This window comes from Aspergillus multicolor (genome assembly GCF_047715735.1).
Source record: "Aspergillus multicolor strain CBS 133.54 unplaced genomic scaffold BDW74scaffold_50, whole genome shotgun sequence".
In the NCBI taxonomy this organism is placed as follows: Eukaryota; Fungi; Ascomycota; class Eurotiomycetes; order Eurotiales; family Aspergillaceae; genus Aspergillus; species Aspergillus multicolor.
The window spans coordinates 141,538-160,537 of NW_027396001.1; the positions used below are offsets into that span (position 1 = coordinate 141,538).

Consider the following 19,000-nt stretch of genomic DNA (forward strand, 5'->3'; position numbering starts at 1 on the left):
TGCCTTGGTATCCTTGCTTCGTATAAATCTGTCTAGTATTCCAGAGCTGCACGCAGCGATCGGAAAACGGAGCGTAAACTAAAAGAATGGGATGGGGGACGAGAACTGGCCAAATGCCGGAGCTCCAAAGTCCCCAGATTTCAAGTCGTCTAGGCCCTGATCGAACCCCAAGGCGCTAAAATAAGCTGGTTAAGGCCAAAGCACAGCCCTGACCTTCCAAGTAGGGAATGAAATAAGTTGATTGGAGCTTGGCTTTAGCCACTGTAACTAAAGCCAAGGCGCTAAAATACGTTGGTTGCTGGAGGGCAGAAATTGTGTCTCCCTGCCGGTTTGTTTGCGCTGTTTGCGCTGTTTGCACTACGCCCTCCCCTGTTACGACGCTAGCCCCAGCGAGCGGAGGAGCAACGACAGCCAGTCAATCACGAACCAATTGGGTGTGGAACAATACGATACCTCGGGCAGAACGGGAAGACACCGCCCAAGGGTCACGTGACGGTAGCCAGCCAAGAGAAACAGTAGCTTAGCTACTGGACAGTAGCTACGACTACCGTAGCTACCGGTAGCCACCAGGGGATATAAGGACGCTCATTCTCTACCATGTATCTAGTTTACTTTTAGTCCTTCGCGATCAATATCAATTTACTACCATTGTCATTGCAGAGTAAACCTTTGCTAGTACCCACTCGTCCGAACTACTCTACAGCTACTACATGCGTGTAGTAGGTGGCCGTACCTTCAACTACGAAGCCCATTGGTGAAAGGCCTTACAACGCAATACAGTACCAACGCTACGCCTATTTACCTTAGTCATCTGTATCAACCGTCACGTCTCCGGACAGCCAAGCCTTGTGCTTACCGCGTACACACAGAGTAAGAGATAAGTATCCGAGTTACAGTCATCCGAATTACCAAGCTAGCTACGGGGCTCGTACGAGAACCTACGGTTAGTGACTATCTTACTGGTACAGCAGGGTAGCCACGTGACATCCCCAAAGCGAAGTGTGGAAATGTACCGCACGAACTGCTAAGTAAGGGTTATTTTCCCGAAGAGCCTCGCAGCTGTCTGCTAAGAGGAGTTCTTGTATCTGTGATTAGTGTGCAATGCTTGAATGAAGTATGCAGATTCAAAGCCTCGGCGTGTTAAGAAGCTTCAGCACAGCTAGAGATATGTTCGCTGCCAATGAATTCTACCGCTATGGCTTGGGATTAGACACGTGTATTATATACATCCTACTAAACATAGACCTTGAATTGTAAGACTAGAAATCATCAATGATTGCCGTGAACAACTTGTAGACATTCTTGTGCGAGCTTCCCCTGGGTTGGGCCTCGCACAACTGTTCCATGGTGGAGTTCAGCATGATTCAAAAGATCAGCTTTCCGTGCCAGCGACTCCATCCCACAAACATTGCACTGAACTCCTCTGGCCGGCCAGGGGGGATTGATATGCTTCCGTAGAAAATGTCTGGTAAGAGAACCAGGTGTTTTATGCTTCGCAGTCCGTTCCTTGAGCGGAAGATTAGGATTCCCAAGGCAAAGAAAGCAGATCGTGGGCCGCTCCCTTCGATTCTTGATCCGCACGAATTCCATTGCTTGGCGCAGGGCAATCTCAGTATCATCCTTCAACACGTGCCGTTGCCGTTTGGCATGAGTACCGAATTCGTCATCATCATCATCATTGTCAGGTACGGGCCGGCGGCAAGATTGGCTGGTTCGAGGCGTGGGTCGTCCCTCTTCCACGGGGCAGAACGCAGTCATTGCATTAATCGCATCTATCCGGCGCTGATACTCCACTTCAAGAGTGGTGCCCGGCATAGTTAGCATGGCGTCAATCAGCGCCAGATGTTGTGGAGCCATGGAGCTCTTGTGCTCCAGAGTGTCCATCACCTTGGTATTTACCAACTTCCCTGCTAGTTGCCGTTCAAGGTCAATCACGGGTTGCTCATTCCTATAGTGCTCTAGATTCTCCCGGATCCGTCGGTTCCGTTGTCGCTGTTTCTCATTACGCAATTCACGAACAGCGATATTGTATCGCCGCTTCGTTTCCATCGTCCGGTCGTCGAGAAGTTCCAGCTTCTCCTGTACCTGGAGGTTTTGGTTGCAATCCTTGAAGGAGTGATTGGCATGTTGTAGCTTGGCTTTGCAACTTTCCCACTTCTGCTTGCGTTTATTGACTTTCTCCTGCCGGGCGAGCACCACCGGGAGCATGTTAAGAGACTTGGATTCTTCGGCAGAGAGCTTAAACGGCCGATCCGGATCAATTGACGCACTGAATGAACAAGCAAACCGGACTAACGGTGTCTGGGACCCTGTTTTGCGGATAATGCCCTGAACATCGACATCAACATCCACCTCATAGTGCCGGACAAAGGTGCGAATATCCGCGTGCTGGAGAATGACGTTCTGCAGAGCTTCTGTCACCTCACCTATCTGTTAGGTTAGCTACCCGCCGAACGAGGGAATCAGGATCGAGGAATGCTCACTGCTGTTGTTGAATTCCTTGGCTCCAGCGTATCGGAGGTTGTATGGGTGGGTAATCTGATCGAAGCCTGTAATCTCACCACCTCGGCGCAACCTAGATCCCAAGATAGCGGCCGTCATTTTCTTCTCCAAGACAATTTGATATCCGGTAGGTTCGCGCTTCACTTGGCAAAACACAAACTTATCCGATAATTCGTCCTTTAATGGCAGTTCCTGCTGGCCCAAGCCATCTAAAACCCTAAGGCTGTACAGTTTCCCCGGAGAATCCAGCACTGGCCCGGTCTTTGAAAGTCTCTTGAAACCCTGGATGTGGAAGAGCATACCCAGCAAACACACATGCGGACTAAGAACCAAGCTTGGATCAAATATGATTTCTGGAATCTTAAACTCATTCCTAACCACTTTTGTCAGTTGCCAGTCCCCAAAGAGCCACAGAAATTAACAACACCTACGGAGCTTTCTTTCCGAGGAATCTCTTCGTGAAGTCTGGTTTTAGGTAGATGAACAGCCGAGGTCGTTCGCCTTCCGGATCCCGAATCAATTTTAACCCTATGTCCCGATAGCGAAGGTGTAGAAGCGCCCCCGGACGGCTTGCGGTGTATGCTGCAAGCTGGCAAAAGAAAAGTATTTGAATACGCTGCCAGCCGCAGGCAAACGTCATTTCAGTGGTAGTCAAGAGAACACGTGCGAACTCAGCAACGTCTTCAATATACATGTTCTTCTTCGGCTTCCCGGTGAGTTCGAGCTCTTTCTCCTCAGCCACAAGGGCAATGACCTGCAGAAGATCAGCTATCGTTTCTCTGCGTGGAGTACCAAAAAAAGTTTATCGCTCACGTCTTCTACTTTGACAATTGTTTCTTTGCTTAGCCCTGATGCTGTCTCCTGTTTGAGAACAAGATGCCACCACTTCCAGAATGTCTCCAACGAGCTCTTGGTCTTAATACCAGGGCAGTGTCGACCGTTTTTGCCACGACGGATATCGCACCTCCAGCCAAAAAATCCGTACAGGAAACGAATCGTCTCTTCTGAATCTGAGATTGACTTCCAGTGTAGTACCGGGTCAACGCCAATATACCGGCAGTACCTTCCAGAGAACAACCAATGAGCTTCCTATATAGCATAAGGGTGAAGAGTGGATACCTACCTGTTCCAATATACACGGGTATCATCTAACTTTTCCTGGGTGCCGTCGGCGTACCGCTTCTGTCGAAGTTGTAAGACATCAAGGCTCTCTGCTTGGGCCAGGTAGTACTCCCGAGGCAGCTGGCCCTCATCGTTGGAATCGTTGTCCGGGTCATTGTCGTCGCTGTCTGAACCCTTGCTATCGAGTTCCAGGTCAGTGTTGGAGTCACTGTCAGATTCGATATCCGAAAAGTCCTCGCTCACGTTGGAGCTGGCATCAGCGTCGCTCTGACTCCGCTTGTTGTTATGTCCGACCGGTCGGGGGCGAGCTATCATCATTAAGGCAGCCTATAGATGACTGGTAGCAAGGTAAGTCCTTGAAGCAGGAGCAAATAGGCTGACGATAAAAGTGCTTGCGAGCGCCGAACAGATTTAGGAAGGGATGGAGGGAAAATGTGGGAGGAGGATGTAGGGAAGGATGAGAGCAAGAAAGAAAGGGCACGGTCGGCATGTGTCCTGGAACTGAGGAGAAGAGGATGGTTAAATAAAAAGTGGGGGGGCCATTTTTGGCTCCCCTCTGCTGCGGTTGCAGAGAGCGACTCGCTGAGTCGGTGATGTTGAAGGGAAAGCGACAAAAGAGCTACCACGTTAGCGCCAGGAACCATAAAACCATGGCCCTGCGTGGAGGAAAGCGCTTGGCTGTGGGAATATGTACACGAGATGCCAAGACGGGAGCTGGTTAAAGGGACGCCAAAAACAGCCGCCGAAGTAGCCCTTTTCGGCGCCCTTCTAACCGTCACATCATTAAATAGAGTATTAGTAAAAGGGCATTAAACAAGAGACCCTTAACCCTTTAACTAAGTATTAAGGGTTCGCGGGTTTACATGATTTTCTCGCGCAGCTTTTAAGATATTCTTTTTTTAAATATTAAATAGTAACTAAGACTCTTTGGATTTAATCCTTAGTATTCTGGTTATATTTAGGCATCTTATTATTAAGATAGTTCGCGTTGAATAAAGTGCTACGATTTTTTATAAAAGTTGGCCGGGTGGCTGTCGGGATCGCGTAATCAACGCGATCCCGGAGGCTTCCGCAGGGGTCGGTTAGTGCTCCTTCTTGACTTTTTATTTCTCTCTCACTTCCTGTTGACTCTCATTCTGCATTGTACGATCTCGGGTTGAAAATGGAACCGGTTCTCATCGTTGGCGCTGGCATAGTCGGGTTGACTCTTGGTCAGGCTCTTAAACACGTAACACTTTCCATCCTTGACTTACCTATTTCTACTCGTACAGCTCTAATGTTGTTGATCCTGGAAGAGACACATCCCCTTCGAGATCTACGAGCGAGACCCCCACCCTGACAGCCGCAGCCAAGGGTGGGCGATTACGCTGCACTGGGCCCTGCAATACATCCAATCCCTCCTGCCTGAAGAAACTCTACGACGCATCCAAGACGCCCAGGTTGACCCCGACGTTGCCCAAAACGACAATGGAAACTTCCTGTTCATCAACCTCGCGACGGGAGAGCCGAAATTCAAGATCCCACCCTCAAAGCGATGGCGTGTGAATCGGGAAAAGATGCGGAAGGCGTTGCTGGTTGGGATAGAGGAGCATGTACACTGGGGTAGAAGGGTACAAGGTCTTGAATTTACAACAGACGGGAGACCACAGCTTATTCTCGACAACGGCTCCGAGAAGGAAGAACTTGTTGTTGGCAAGCTAGTCGTAGGTGTTGAAGGCAGTCGTTCGACGGTGCGGCGCTTTCTTCGACCTGATGCCTATCGCAACGTCCAACTCCCGGTGCGGTTTACAGGTGTTGCGGTGGACTTGAGGGATGAAGAAGCTGCCCCTCTGCGAAACATGGATCCCTTACTTTTCCAAGGCTGCCATCCAGAAACAGGCGTGTTCTTCTGGTTCTCGATCCTAGAGACACCAGCAAACAATAAGAGCGGGTTGTGGCGCGTGCAAATCAACCTGTCCTGGCCCGTAAAGACTCCCGAGGACGAAGTCCCCAAAACAGATGAAGCTAGACTCGCGAACATGAAGAAGCGAGCAACCGGATTTGCTCCGTTCTTGTACGACGCTATCCAGCGGATTCCGAATGGGACACCGGTCCTTGGGATCAATCTCGCCGACTGGGAGTGCTTGTCTTGGGACAATAGGGACGGTCGGGTCACTCTGGCTAGTGACGCTGCGCATGCCATGGTGATGTGTATGTTCCTCATCGCGCCCTTCTTCTGCTATCATTGCTGATTAGGATAGACCGCGGCGAAGCAGCCAACCACGGACTCCTCGACGTCTTCCACCTCGTCGAAGCCATTGCGGAGATCTATGCGGGTGGGGGCCAAAAGGCCGCCATCGACAAGTACGAAAGGGAGATGCGCGAGCGAACGGCGCCTGCCGTCCGGCTGAGTCGGCAGGCTTGTATGGAGGCTCATGCGTGGGACCAGCTGAATGAAGGATGCGCCATTCTGTCGCGGAGGAAGATCGCTTCGTAGCCCAAGTAGATACTCCGTAGACAATAGCAGGGTCCTCAGGGTCTAGACTCCACCAGTCTGGGGCCATACGAATGCCAAGAAGGCCCAAGCCCACCGGCCGGGGGCTCAGTCTCGCTCAGCTCTTGCTCTCAGCCGCACTCCTAGTCTACCCCTCTTTTGCTCTCTTGTGCTCTTCGACCACGGTTCCTTGCCCCAAGGTCCTCCGTACTCGGTGTAGCCACGATGAGGAATAATGCCAACCCAGTGTACGGCTACTCCGATGCCACTTAGACCCGGCTGACTCTTAGGCACAGCACCACCATCCAAGATGACTGCAGAGACGCGGCCCAGGCGTTCGCCAGCCGCCTCAGCACAGAGGAAAAGCTCCTTTTCCAGGCAACGGACACGTCAGAGAAGCTGATCAATGACCTTGTCGAGGCCGACAATAACCACAGCAAGGCCTCTGTGCAACGCAGGGTCGCGCCGAGAATCCAATCATTTGTCGCGGGCATTGATCGCTTCTCGGGCGCTATAGATGCCATAGCAGGCTCGGTTTCTCTGATGCAACCCATTTGGGGTGGCTGCAGGGTTGTGCTGCAAATCGCAAAGGACTACAGCGAGTACTTTGACAAGCTGTCGGAGATGTTCGAAGAGATCGGGTACAATATCAGTCGTTTCCGTCGTTTCCCGCGGCTGTACCCCAATAACGAGATCCTTACAGAGTCCATGGTAGACATCTTCCAGGCTATCCTCGAATTCTGCACCAAAGCCCGAGGAGTCTTCCGGCAGGGGAAGAACGACCAGAGCTCGGGGAGATTGTTCAGTACGAGTGCTGTCAGCTTCCGGGCAGCGTGGAAAGTGATCTGGAAACCGTTCACAGCGCAGTTCGGAGATATCATGGACCGCATCAGCACATCAATGTCACGTATCGAGCAGGAGGTGGACCTGGCCGAGAAGGAGCTGGCTAGTGAAGGACGCGCCAAGGCAGAGGGCGAGCGCAAGCTACAGGCCGCTCGCTGGGATAAGCTGGAATCGCGTCAGAAAAAGGTTACGGATTATATTGACCAGCAGAAGGTTTCCCAGTTGAACCAATGGCTATCTCCGGTCAATGCTGCTGCGAATCACAACTCGGCGACCAAGTTGCGCCAGGCTGGAACTGGTACTTGGTTTGTCGATGGGCAGCCATTCCAGGACTGGCTTGCAGCGGATAACTCGTTTCTCTGGCTGCATGCAATCCGTAAGTTCTGTACGCCACCAAGTGGAATGCATCTAACACTGTGTAGCCGGCGCAGGGAAGACAATCCTAGCATCGACGATTATCGACTGGCTGCGGCAGAACAAGGAGGATCAGGGCACCGGGCTGGCATACTTTTATTGCGACTACAAAGACAAGCAGAAGCAGTCCCCAACAACCATTGTATCGACGCTGTTGTCATCGATTGCGTCGCGGAATGAAGCAGTTCTCGGTCGGCTCGTTACGTTCTTCGAACAGCAGCACAAAGAGAACCCTGCGTACACCCCAGAGTTTGATGAGTTGTTGAACAATTTTAGTGACTTCGTGTCTGACTCTTTTGATGAGTTATTCATAGTTGTCGACGCACTCGATGAGACCGAGGACAGAGAGTGCGTTGCTTATGCCTTCAGGAAAATTGCGGAGACATGCGAATGTGTCAAAGTACTTGTGACAAGTCGCTATGAGATTGATATTGCGCGAACTTATGAAGACCTACCAAATACCTCAATCGAAGCTGAGGACATCGCCGGTGATATTGAACTGTATATCCGATCGGAAGTAACGGCCAAGATCAAGGCAAGGAAACTGAAACTTCGGGACCCGAAGCTCCAAGAGGTGATTTGTGAGACGCTCATCCAAGGGGCCCACGGTATGTTCCAGTGGGTGAAGTGCCAGATTGACCAGCTGTGCAAGCTCCGCAACGACCGAGCTATACGCAATGCGCTGGATGACCTGCCCAAGACTCTGCACGACACATACATCAGGATTTTGCGACGGCTGGAGACTGAGCGAGCTGACGAGGTACCTTCCGTGCAGCGCCTGCTCAGATGGCTGGTGCGCGGAACGAGGAACCTCACACTGGACGAATTGGCCGAGTGCGTGAGCATTGACCCAGACGCTGCTGAAGATTCATTTGACTTTGATGCTGTCTTTACCGACCCAGAGGACGTCGTTGAGCTCTGCGGCAGCTTGGTCGTTATTGCTTCAGATGGATACGTTGCACTGGCCCACTATACCGTCAAGGAGTTCCTCGTCTCAACACATATTCAAGAGCTGATGCCTCATTTCTGGGTCGGATGCGGAGAGGTACATGCTGAGTTGGCTCGAGTCTGTTTGACCTATCTATGCTATGACGACTTTTCCACGAACTATGAAGAGTCAGGCGATCAACTGCTGCAACGCTATGAGGAATACAAGTTCTTAAAATATGCGGTCCAGGGATGGGGCGCTCATGCGCATCTCAGCGAGGGCGACGAGCAAGTATTTGACTTGACGATGCGGCTTTTCGAGATGAACGATGACGAAAAAGGGAACTATGGCTTGTGGTCTCACATATATCGGCATCTGCACAAAATGTCTGGGCAACGACCAGCCATTCCCCGGTCGGATGGGTCCCCTCTCTACTTTGCCTCGCTCTTTGGATTACCGAAGGTGGTGTCGACGCTGCTAGAAAGCGACCCGGATCTCAACCTAGTAGAACCGATCAAGGCTGCATCATTTGCCGGACACTCGGAAGTTGTGAAGGTGATTCTTGAGTACCGCAGTTCAATAGAGCCAAAGGTTCTCGAGAACTGTCTCTATCTTGCTGCATCCTACGGCCATGAATCTGTGGCTAAGTTGCTCTTGCAGCAACAAGTGAACCCTAACGCGGCAAGTGGCAAACAAGGGACTCCACTACAAGGTGCTGCTCTTGAAGGCCGTTACCAGATCATCTCAATACTCCTCGAACACGGGGCCGACACGAACGTTACTAGTCAGAGATACGGTTCGCCCCTTGCAGCCGCGGCGGAGAAGTCCCACATGCGGACCGTGCAGCTCCTTCTCGATAATGGAGCCAATGTGAATAAACGCGGGGGCTGGTACGGATACCCACTCACATCTGCCATTGTAAGCAAGAATATACCAATCGTTGATCTGCTGATCGAGAGGGGGGCGGATCTCAATGCCCTCGGTGGGCGTCATGGGTGTCCTTTGATGGCTGCAGCGTCGCTGGGTATGCTCGACTTGATCCGTTCTCTTGTTGCACGTGGTGCCAAGGTCAACGACGAGAACGACAAAGGATCAGATAGTTTGTATTCCGCTTGTATCGCCGAACGCCTAGATGCAGTTGAGCTTCTGCTGGACCTTGGCGCCGACGTGAATGCGAAGGGAGGCCGGCACCGCAACGCTCTGAATGCGGCCAGTGCCTCAGGGAATGTTGCGATTGTCAAGCGCCTTCTTGAAGCAGGAGCGAATGTGGATTTCTTTGACGAGCATTATGGCAATAGCATCCAGGTTGCGGCTGCCGCGGGATATAACGACGTGATACAAATACTTGCGGAAGCTGGTGTGGATGTCAACGCACCAGCTGGTGACCGAGGAACCGCCTTGATTTCTGCTGCTCAGAACGGGCACACAGATACCGTCAAACTGCTCTTTGATCTGGGGGTTACATCTGGCGATACCCCCGAGATGACAAATGCGCTCATGGTGGCTGCTCGCAAGGGATACAGGGCAGTGGTCGAAGTGCTTGTGGAGATGGAAGCAGATATAGACGGTGTCAGTACCATGGCCACCTACCCAAAATGCACCGCGCTCGAGGCCGCTGCAGTGAAATCGCACGTCGAAACAGTACAGTGTCTCCTAGATCTCGGAGCGGACGTCAACTTCGAGAACAACGGCGAATACGGATGTGCCCTGATAGCCGCCATATTCAGCGACAAGGACTATTCCGAAGTTGTGAGCATCTTGTTGGAGGCAGGTGCAGATGTCAACGCCACTGTGGATGGTGGAGCAGATGGTGGTGGCTGTCCTCTTGGGGCTGCAGTTTTCAAACAAGACTATGATCTCTGCAGTGACCTCCTTGATCGTGGTGCAGAAGTCAACGTGACGAATGATTGGTTTTATACCCCCTTACAGCTTGCCGTAATAAGTGAGAACGAATGGATTGTGGACTTGTTAGTCAGTCATGGCGCCGATGTCAACCTCGCCATTGAAACGACCGATAAAGAGGATGACAATGGCATTGTCACAGCGCTACAGGTTGCGGCAATGGATGGCGACAACATCATGGTGGAAAAGCTGATTGGCCTGGGCGCAAACCTATCAGATGACGTTGAAGGCGCCAGGTTCAAGTCTGCCCTTCAAGTCGCCAGCTACGAAGATCATCCATATGTTGTGCAGATCTTGATTGACGCAGGAAGTGATGTCAACGAAGTCGGCGGCTTGTACGGGACGAGTCTACAGGCTGCAGCCTTCCAGGGCGCCGTCGAAGCAGCAAAAGTTCTGCTCGATGCCGGTGCCGATGTTAACATTTCCGGCGTCGGGAAGAGAGGGAATGCGCTTATAGCTGCCGCCTCCAATGAGCACGAAGACATGGTCAAGCTTTTGATCGAGCATGGAGCAGATGTAAATGCAGCCGGAGGCGAATCCTTCTGTTATCCACTCCACGCTGCATCGAAGAATGGGTGCGATGATATTGTTCGAGCCTTGATTGAGGCTGGGGCGGACATCAATGCCCAAGGAGGAATGTACGGCACTGCATTGATAGCGGCATCCGTCGAGGCAGAACTGGATACGTGCCAGCTTTTACTCGAGCGAGGTGCCGATCCGAATATCGTTTGTGGGCGTTATGGCACGGCGCTGGCGGCGGCTTATTCTGGCGGATATTATGAGGTAGTCGACCTTTTGTACAGTCACGGCGCTTCTCACAGCCTCACGGGGGGAGAGTTCGGAACACCGCTCGGATCTGCTGTCAGAGGGTCTTGCGAAACGTTGGTCGATGCCTGTTTTCGACGCCATGGGGCGGATCCAAATCTACCCGTTGGACAGTTCGGGTCTGCTCTCCAATCCTGCATCATCCACAGAGGCGACAGTGCCTGGTATATTCTGCTCGAAGCTGGTGCCGACGCCAATGCTTGCTGTGGGGTTCGAGGCACCCCTTTGATCGCAGCTGCTTCCATGGGCGAGCTCGAGATTGTTCAATACTTACTGGACCACTACGGCGCGGACGTCAACCTCGAGGGAAACCTGTACTATCCGACGGCCGTCCATGGTGCCATAGAGGTAGATAATATGGAGATACTCAAATTCTTGATCGAGAAGGGAGCCAATGTCAATATCGCCAATTCAGAGCTCGGGTCGCCGTTGGAATTTGCTTGCAGAATGGGTCGGTTCCCGATGGTCCGTTACCTGCTGAGACACGGAGCTGAAATGGAACCCAAAATCACCGGAAGGTATGGCGACATTCTGCAGGCCGCTGCGATCAGTAGATGGGGTCTCATCGTCAGATTCCTACTCAACCGTGGCGTGGACATACACAAGAAGGGTGGAAAACATGGCTCTGCCTTGATGGCCGCCGTATTGAGTTGCAACCTCTTTACTGTCGAGCTGCTCCTAAAGAGGGGCGCCGATGTCAATGCTCGAGGAGGTGTGTACGGGTATCCCTTGCAGGCCGCTGCAGCCAAGGGCTCAAAGTCCATCCCGATGGTCCTCTTGCTGCTTCGATATGGAGCGGACATCAACGCCAAGGGTGGAAAGTATGGGACGGCCCTTCAAGCAGCGTGTGTTTCCGGGAACCTTGAGCTGGTCCAGCTCCTCCTCGATCGAGGCGCAGACGTTAACGTCACCGGCGGCTTTTGTGGAAATGCCCTCCACGCTGCCGCCTTGTGGGGGGACGATCTCACCTGTGAGCTTTTGTTGAAGCATGGGGCGGAATGGAGTCTAGTGGATCGCAAACTATCTCACTTCGCGTTGAGCACGCTTAACTCGGCGGATGAGATGCTTGAGAAGGCTCGGGAAGATCAGCGGAATGGGTGGCCGGAAGAGGAAGATAGTGAAGACGAAGAAGATGACGAGTCCGAGTATGAGTCTGAGAGTGACGCGGAAGATGTCCAGCTCAATGTCGAGTCAATTCCGCACTGCGACGAGCCGTATCAGCCAATCAGGGCTCGCGCTGTGCAGCTGGATGAAAATGGTGAAGCTTTGACAAGCGACACCATGGATCCGGTGAGCGAAGATTGGACTGAGTTGGAGTGGCTGCAGATTAAGGATGGAGACATGGATTAGAGGCCTTGGTAATCCTGAACTCATCATAAGAATCATGGCATTCAAAGTCTACCAATGGCGAAGGATAGACTTGTAGGCAGGTTGAGCAATATGCGATAACAATATGTTCTACCCTTTGGGTTACTCGAGCTTCTTCCCTGGCCCAATACCATAGCGTTTGTAGATGAACGCCCTCATGGCCGTCAAGTAGACCTAGTGGGTAAGGATTGCGGGGGGCAAACGAACTACTGATCTCTCCGTACAAGATGTAGCTGGACTCAGGCCTCGCAATAACGAGTCGCGTACCATAGCTTCCGAAGTGTCCGGATCGTCCGGAGTTGGCGACTCGGCAAAGACTCGTTGGCGATATTGTGAGCCCAAGTTGGCTCCAAAAAGTACAGAATGTGGTAATCGGTGCATAGAAGATTGATGAGGTCAGCTGAAGACTGTGATGGCAAGGACACGTCCAAGGTTGAGTTGTTCGTGGTTGGGAGAAACAGGGCATCGGGGGCGTGGGGGAAGGGCGAACACGTATAAAATTTATCTCTGAGATTTTGTGCGCATGCTGATGTGTAGAGTATATTAATCAAAAAGAGGAACAATGACATCAACAATCCCCTGGTAGCTTAGTTGGTTTAAAGCGCAAGACTGTAATGGTTCAGTTTCATCTTGAGATCGCCAGTTCGACTCCGGCCCGGGGGATTCTTTTTTGCCTCGCTCATTTTTTTCGCAATCACCAGCGGATAAGAAAAGAAGACCTTAACTGTCATAGCGCTTGTTGTTGCATCCGTATGGTTTTATTTGGTTAAGCCAAATCCAAATCTCAACTTGAACGATCAAAATACAAAGTCCCTCTCATCACTCCATCTGCCGCCCAGTCGATCGAATAGTTGTTTACAGGCAAGACACTATGAGGTAAATTCATCATTGCGAAACCCAAACCCTTCTTTAATCGGTGCAATGCAATGCAATTCTAGGAGACTATGGTATCTCCAAACATGATTATGCTTGATAATGCATCTTCTTCCCCGCTAAGGCTGCATCACAGCTCATCAGCCCCTCACCCCGCCCTTCGCCTCCCCAGTTCCCGAGTTTCTCTCTCCTTCCCTAGATTCAATCCTCTTTCGCATATATAGTTGCATATAGACCTTTCAGGATGACTTTCGCCACCAATACCGCCCTCGTTGTCCGCGTTCCAGACGGACAATCGCCCATCCTCTCCAAAGAGACCATTGCCATTCCCCGCCCCGCGGCAAACCAAGTCCTCGTCAAGATCTCGCATGCTGCGCAGAACCCAACTGACGGTATGCTCTTGTTCTTCTTCTCGAGCTATCCATGCTGATCTGTGGTTGGACAGTGCAATCCTTCGACGGCAACGCCTTTGGCGATGGGGCCGTTCTCGGATGTGACTTTGTCGGCGAGGTCGTCGACGTAGGCAGCGAGGTCACTCGTCTTGCGGAGGGTGATAATGTGGCTGCTTTAGTCTGGGGAGGTAAGACATTGCATTAGCTTCATACTTGACGCCGATACTGACGCGTTCTGTAGGGGAGGTAAAGTACGTGGGCGCGTACAGCGAGTACTGCCTAGCGGACGAGCGCATCTCGTTCAAAGTTCCCTCTGCTATTTCGCGAGAGCAGGCGAGCACCGTTCCGTTGGCTGCAGCGACAGCGTAGCTAGCCCTCTTTTCCAAAGATTGTCTCGCTCTTGATCGCTCGAATGCCAGCGGAACCAGCGTCCTTATTTGGGGCGGCAGCTGTAAGTCCAGTCTCGATCCATGACACTGTCCCGCCGGAAAAAGAAAGTGGCCTAATTGTCTATAGCCAGCGTCGGCCTATACGCGATCCAGATTGCATCCTTCCTCGGCTTCGAGGTGGTCACAACGTGCAGCCCGCAGAATGAGGACCTTGTCCGCTCATTCGGCGCTGCTCACGTCTTCGATTATAAGGATCCAAATGTGGCCGAGAAGATACAGACTGCAGTCCCTACTCTTGCTCACACGTTTGATACTATCGGCAACTCGACCTCGTCTGCTACGGCCACACAATCCCTTCGCGAGGGAGGCGGGACACTGTGTACGGTGAGACCGGGTAAAGCGCACACCCAGAATGTGGTACCGGGCACTGTTGTTACAGACGTCTTGGTCTGGACGGCGTTCTTGAAGGATCACAGCTATGGGGAGTTCAAGTGGCCTGTACGAACCTATTCCTTCTTCCCCTTCATCGCTGCCATAGCTGACTGGTTTCTGCGTGTCTACTCAGGCTTCTATCGACGACCATGAGCTTGCCAGTGAGCTCTTCGAGAAACTACCCGAATGGCTGGAGAAAGGGACAGTCAAACCGAACAATCCGAAGGTGCTGCAGGGGCTGGGTGCCGTCTCGGACGGGTTCCAGGAGTACCGCGATGGGAAGGTCTCTGCTTATAAGATTGTCTATGAGATATAGTCGAAGCTAGCATGTTGAATTGTTTCGGGTTGCTCATCAGAGCCCACGATGAGCGATGTTGTTTGTAGGGTGAAAACGTTGCGGCCATATACACGTCGGGCATAACAATATATATCTGTTAGTTGACACAACCCATTTCGTTTCCAGCTTCTACCAGCTTAAGATTGCTAAATACCCAAGCGATACTACTACTATCTCGAGCTCCCACTAAAGTACCATCAGCCGCCATCGCGTTATCCGGTTAGCGAAGTATGGCACTATGCAATGATCAGGCAGTCTTTGAGGACCGAACCAGGCCAAGGACCCAATCCATGCCAAGACTTGCCGTTTCTGGAAACTCCCGGTGCGGGTTCCGTCGGGTTCCGTCGGGTCATTTCGCAACCCGAGACCAAAACTGCCTATTTCGGTACTTATGCAAAGAACTATGCAGTGTTGGGAGTTGTGCCGCGCATAACCGGGTGAGGAGTGTTTGGAGGCTAGGGAAGTCAAACTCAAGATGACCGGATCGATTATTGATACTGCGGGCAGAGCAAGAAGTTTAAAACACGCTGCAATCATGGAAGGCCTTTGAAAGATCCCGATTGGCATTGAGGATCCCTTCTTGGTGCAAGCAGTCTCGGTCGGACTTAGGGCTCAAGTGGTGGGTCGGCAGTGGTCACCTCAAGCAGCAGGCCCATGGGCAGCAAAGCCTAACGTAAACCTCTTCTCGCTTGATGCATCACAGGAATGGCGATAGTTTGCCCTTTGCCTTTGACCGACATCATGTTGGCGACCCGCTCCATACTATTTGAGAATGGGGTCGCCGCCACATGCAGGTAGAATCACAGCACTCCCAAGGTTGGACTTTTGACTTTCTTTGTCTGGAAAACATGGCACTGATCTTCCAGGTCCAAGTGCCTGCTTAGCGCTAGCAGCTGCTAAGAAGTAATGGAAAGTCTCGTATGCATGCGTGTCCCAGCTACCCTTGTGACCAACGATCCAATGTATACAGTATGCAAGGTGTGATATAGTTTCTAGTAGTGTCGAGCAGCGTGGGGCGCTTGACGGTGTGGCCCGGATTTAAGAGCTTACCACTCACAATCATCTTGGAAGAAAACCTCCCGGAGATGTTCTTTACAGCGGGCGAACTGGCGGGAGCTTGCATCACAGCTTTGCTCTTAGTCTTAGCTTCTTGCTTATGCGTCGCGTTCAAGCGTCTTTACTGACACCCTCTATTTCATATCCCTGGTCCGCTCCTCGCGGAACTGACCGACTGGTGGGAGTTCTACTACGATGTCATTGATAACGGGAACCTGGCGAAGAACCTTCCTCGGTTCCATCGAGAATACCGTGTATTTGCTCGTCCAAAAGAGTTGACCACCTGCTAACGAACCCTCCCAGAGTCCCCCATCATTCGCATCTCGCCGAATCATGTCCATGTCAATGAGCCTGAGTTCTACCATGTGTAAGTACTATCCTCCATACAGACTAATTGGAAGACAAGCTCACTTGAACAGCGTCTACCGCGCCGGAACAGACTACGGCAAAGCGCCACACTGCTACAAGGCACTGATCTACCCCGAAGCCCTCATCGCAATCATGGATGCAAAGAGGCATCGTGTCTACCGGAACACTATCGCCCCGTTATTCTCGCCTGCAGCCATTGACCTATGTGCGCCACGGATTAGGCAGGTTGTACTTAAGGCAGCCGCAAAGCTGGGCGACGGGGCTTAAGCTAGGGAGTCTGGTCAATGTCGAGCGTCTGTTCCGCGCTGTCTCGGTGGATGTTATCTATGTCACGCTGTTCGGACGGCCGGATGAGTTTGTTAAGGACTATGAGCGCGACCATGGGCTTATCACTAGTATGGGTAAAATTTACACACGGGATGTGGCTTGGTAGGTGTCCATTAGATAATTGAGCTGAGAGATACTGATATGGACAGCTAAACTCTTTTCCATCATAAACGACGTCGCACCGTATTTTCCTCCAGTCTTGACCTCATCTAAAATCTCTGGTTATGCTCAGTTCCGCAAGGTAAAGAGTCAACTTGGGGCGAAAGTAAGCAGTGCTAATGGACACAGCAATGCGAAGCCTGGGTTGAAAGTGTCCAGCAGCGCCGAGCAAAGGGCCAGCTGACAACCCCCGACGGTCTGACCACTATCTTCGATGCCATGCTGCAATCCATCGCCTTAGACTGGCGGCATACAACCATTGCCGGGGCTCTTGTAATAACCCAGAACAACTTATCGACTGCAAGTTGTTTGTTTCCTCACAGTTGTTCCTTGGTATCGTGCACATTCCCCCAGTGGTCAGGTCAGGGCTTGAGAGGAAGGAGGCCACGGTGTCCCCAACAGGGAGTAGAGGCGGTGATCGTCCGTGAGGGTCCGTCCGTGCTGACAGAAACATGACAATGGCCTTTGCGAGTCCAGCAATTACGACAACGATGCAGATGGGCGGGTTGTAGTATAGCCGGCATTGCTCATCCACTGGAAGTCGTAGGCTTTCCTCGGCCTTAGCAGGGTCCAGGAATTCCATGCTGTCTCGGTAATCCATACGGCCCCCTCGTTCCATACAACCACTGGGAATGAAGCGGATGTCTCTTACAGACGTTGCGTTAGCCTAGACATACTCTTTTATCCTCTGCAAGTCCCATTGTCGATTGTCAGTGAGTGTAGTAAAAGCTGTGTCAATGTCCGTACAAACAGAGCTGCCGTGCATTGATTCTGAAGCTCCACATGGAGCTTTTGTGTAGTTCCAGGCGCTGTAGTACATCAGCGCGTTAGAAGCTTCAAACGTCAGCATTATCTGAGTGTATACAAACGGTATCCCTACGAGATAACGTGGATCGGCCATGGCGCCTACGCTTAGCGACGAGGGTGACCCCCCTGTCTCCATCTTCACCACAACAGCGTGTTTTTCACCCTCAGAGATGGAGAGGTCATTGGTGAGCGCGAAAACTGCCTTGGTCCCCAAGGGTATTTGCGGGCTAAAAGTTCTTCACACTTCTTCTCATTCAATCTCTCGTACCTCGAATTCGCCAAATCAAAGGTGAGTGTATTCCATTTAAGACCAGTCACGTTCTTGGAGCAATGCACCAACTCCGGCGTGGTGATGTGTGAGATTCTTGGCCAAGTTTAGGTCGGCTGGGGCCAAAATGACGCTGTACTCTCCTGTGGCCTGAGACTTGAACATGGCAGAGTTATATCTGGTAATGCTTGTCAGATTGGCAGGCAGGACGTGCGAGCAGATTTCACTCACAGGAGGTGAAATGGCGTGGTAATCACTAGGAGAACCAGCCAGCACCATCGACGCCATTTCTTGATAGCGTTCAGGTTCCGCCAGCTTGGTGTGCCGATATCCAGCCAGCGGCCTTGGGCGTGATAATAATCAAGGTCGGCACGAGTCGGCACTACTAGCGCTTGCATGCAGTGGTTTTTGGCCGCCAGTATGCCGGTGCTGAGGGCGTTGGTCAGGATGTGGATGGCGGTGTTCCACCTTCCCGCCAACGCACAGTCTCCCTCGTAGATGATCTCGGCGCTGAAGACCCCAGTATCGTCAGGGTACTCGCTGGCAAGGCCGGCAGCGACGGAAATGAGGACAACATCAATAGCCACTATCGCGGCGGCTAATTGCGCACAGGGATATAGTCCCCTAATCCAGGCGGTGCCGGACGTATTGACGGGCGAAGGGAGAAGTCGCCTGGCTGACTCGACGGTGCAATTCGATTCCTTCAAGAGGGTCACGGGTGTCCTTTTTGGAATCCAGTGCGAGAGTTTGATAGCCAAGGCTGAAGAAACGGAAGGGAACTCGCGACCACTTCTTCACACCGCGATAGACAGACATGCTGGTATGGCTTCCTGTCTTGCTAAGCGAATCTTATCTCAGCCAGCTGGATTTCACGGGCGGGTCCTGTAATAAGGGTGACGCTGCGGCCGAGGGCAAGGCTCTGCGGCGGTGGGCTGTGTACCCCTTCGGTCACCAAGAGCTTCCTTGCGGTCGCGAGAACTCTGTCCTCCCAACCAGGATGTCAATCATGGGCTAGTTAGTCCCTGCCCTTTATTTGTGCATTTCGTCAGCTCACGTGCATGACACAACAGCGAAGATGATAGGCAGTGCGGTGAGCTCAATTTCGAGGCTTTCCTGTTGTGCAAAGTACTCTAGGCCATCCGGACAATCATTCCGTGCTGACGGCATGATTCCTCCAGCAGAACGAGGCTTGAGCGGCTAATAGATGATGGGCT

At 52.0% G+C, this 19,000-nt stretch overlaps 5 protein-coding genes and 1 non-coding gene across 6 annotated transcripts; 3 read left to right on the forward strand and 3 right to left on the reverse strand.

Moving 5' to 3' along the window:
• Positions 1 to 1,170: 1,170 nt before the first annotated feature.
• BDW74DRAFT_163598 (DUF3435 domain-containing protein) lies at positions 1,171 to 4,226 on the reverse strand. The gene is made up of 5 exons (XM_073726132.1): positions 3,626 to 4,226; positions 3,316 to 3,565; positions 2,934 to 3,256; positions 2,484 to 2,875; positions 1,171 to 2,426 (listed from the first exon to the last, which is right to left on the reverse strand). The coding sequence occupies exons 1-5, from the start codon at positions 3,940 to 3,942 to the stop codon at positions 1,270 to 1,272; spliced, it is 2,439 nt and encodes an 812-aa protein (XP_073578134.1). The 5' UTR covers positions 3,943 to 4,226; the 3' UTR covers positions 1,171 to 1,269.
• Positions 4,227 to 4,752: 526 nt separating this feature from the next.
• BDW74DRAFT_163599 (FAD-dependent oxidoreductase) lies at positions 4,753 to 6,308 on the forward strand. The gene is made up of 3 exons (XM_073726133.1): positions 4,753 to 4,852; positions 4,920 to 5,814; positions 5,865 to 6,308. The coding sequence occupies exons 1-3, from the start codon at positions 4,787 to 4,789 to the stop codon at positions 6,098 to 6,100; spliced, it is 1,197 nt and encodes a 398-aa protein (XP_073578135.1). The 5' UTR covers positions 4,753 to 4,786; the 3' UTR covers positions 6,101 to 6,308.
• A 6,645-nt stretch (positions 6,309 to 12,953) lies between these two features.
• On the forward strand, positions 12,954 to 13,040 carry BDW74DRAFT_t209. Its single transcript has one exon. It is a non-coding gene; the product is annotated as a tRNA-Tyr (tRNA).
• Positions 13,041 to 13,447: 407 nt separating this feature from the next.
• On the forward strand, positions 13,448 to 14,834 carry BDW74DRAFT_189398 (zinc-binding alcohol dehydrogenase family protein). The gene is made up of 6 exons (XM_073731962.1): positions 13,448 to 13,642; positions 13,696 to 13,830; positions 13,884 to 14,007; positions 14,062 to 14,093; positions 14,159 to 14,529; positions 14,597 to 14,834. Exons 1-6 carry the CDS (start codon positions 13,495 to 13,497, stop codon positions 14,777 to 14,779), a joined length of 993 nt encoding a protein of 330 aa, XP_073578136.1. The 5' UTR covers positions 13,448 to 13,494; the 3' UTR covers positions 14,780 to 14,834.
• Positions 14,835 to 16,695: 1,861 nt separating this feature from the next.
• Positions 16,696 to 17,499, reverse strand: BDW74DRAFT_116268 (uncharacterized protein). Its single transcript, XM_073721918.1, has 2 exons — positions 17,459 to 17,499; positions 16,696 to 17,399 (listed from the first exon to the last, which is right to left on the reverse strand). Exon 2 carries the CDS (start codon positions 17,328 to 17,330, stop codon positions 16,917 to 16,919), a length of 414 nt encoding a protein of 137 aa, XP_073578137.1. The 5' UTR covers positions 17,331 to 17,399; positions 17,459 to 17,499; the 3' UTR covers positions 16,696 to 16,916.
• A 323-nt stretch (positions 17,500 to 17,822) lies between these two features.
• On the reverse strand, positions 17,823 to 18,602 carry BDW74DRAFT_183803 (uncharacterized protein; the record flags this gene model as incomplete). Its single annotated transcript, XM_073730610.1, has 3 exons — positions 17,823 to 17,964; positions 18,018 to 18,384; positions 18,440 to 18,602. The coding sequence occupies 3 exons, from the start codon at positions 18,600 to 18,602 to the stop codon at positions 17,823 to 17,825; spliced, it is 672 nt and encodes a 223-aa protein (XP_073578138.1).
• Positions 18,603 to 19,000: the final 398 nt, after the last annotated feature.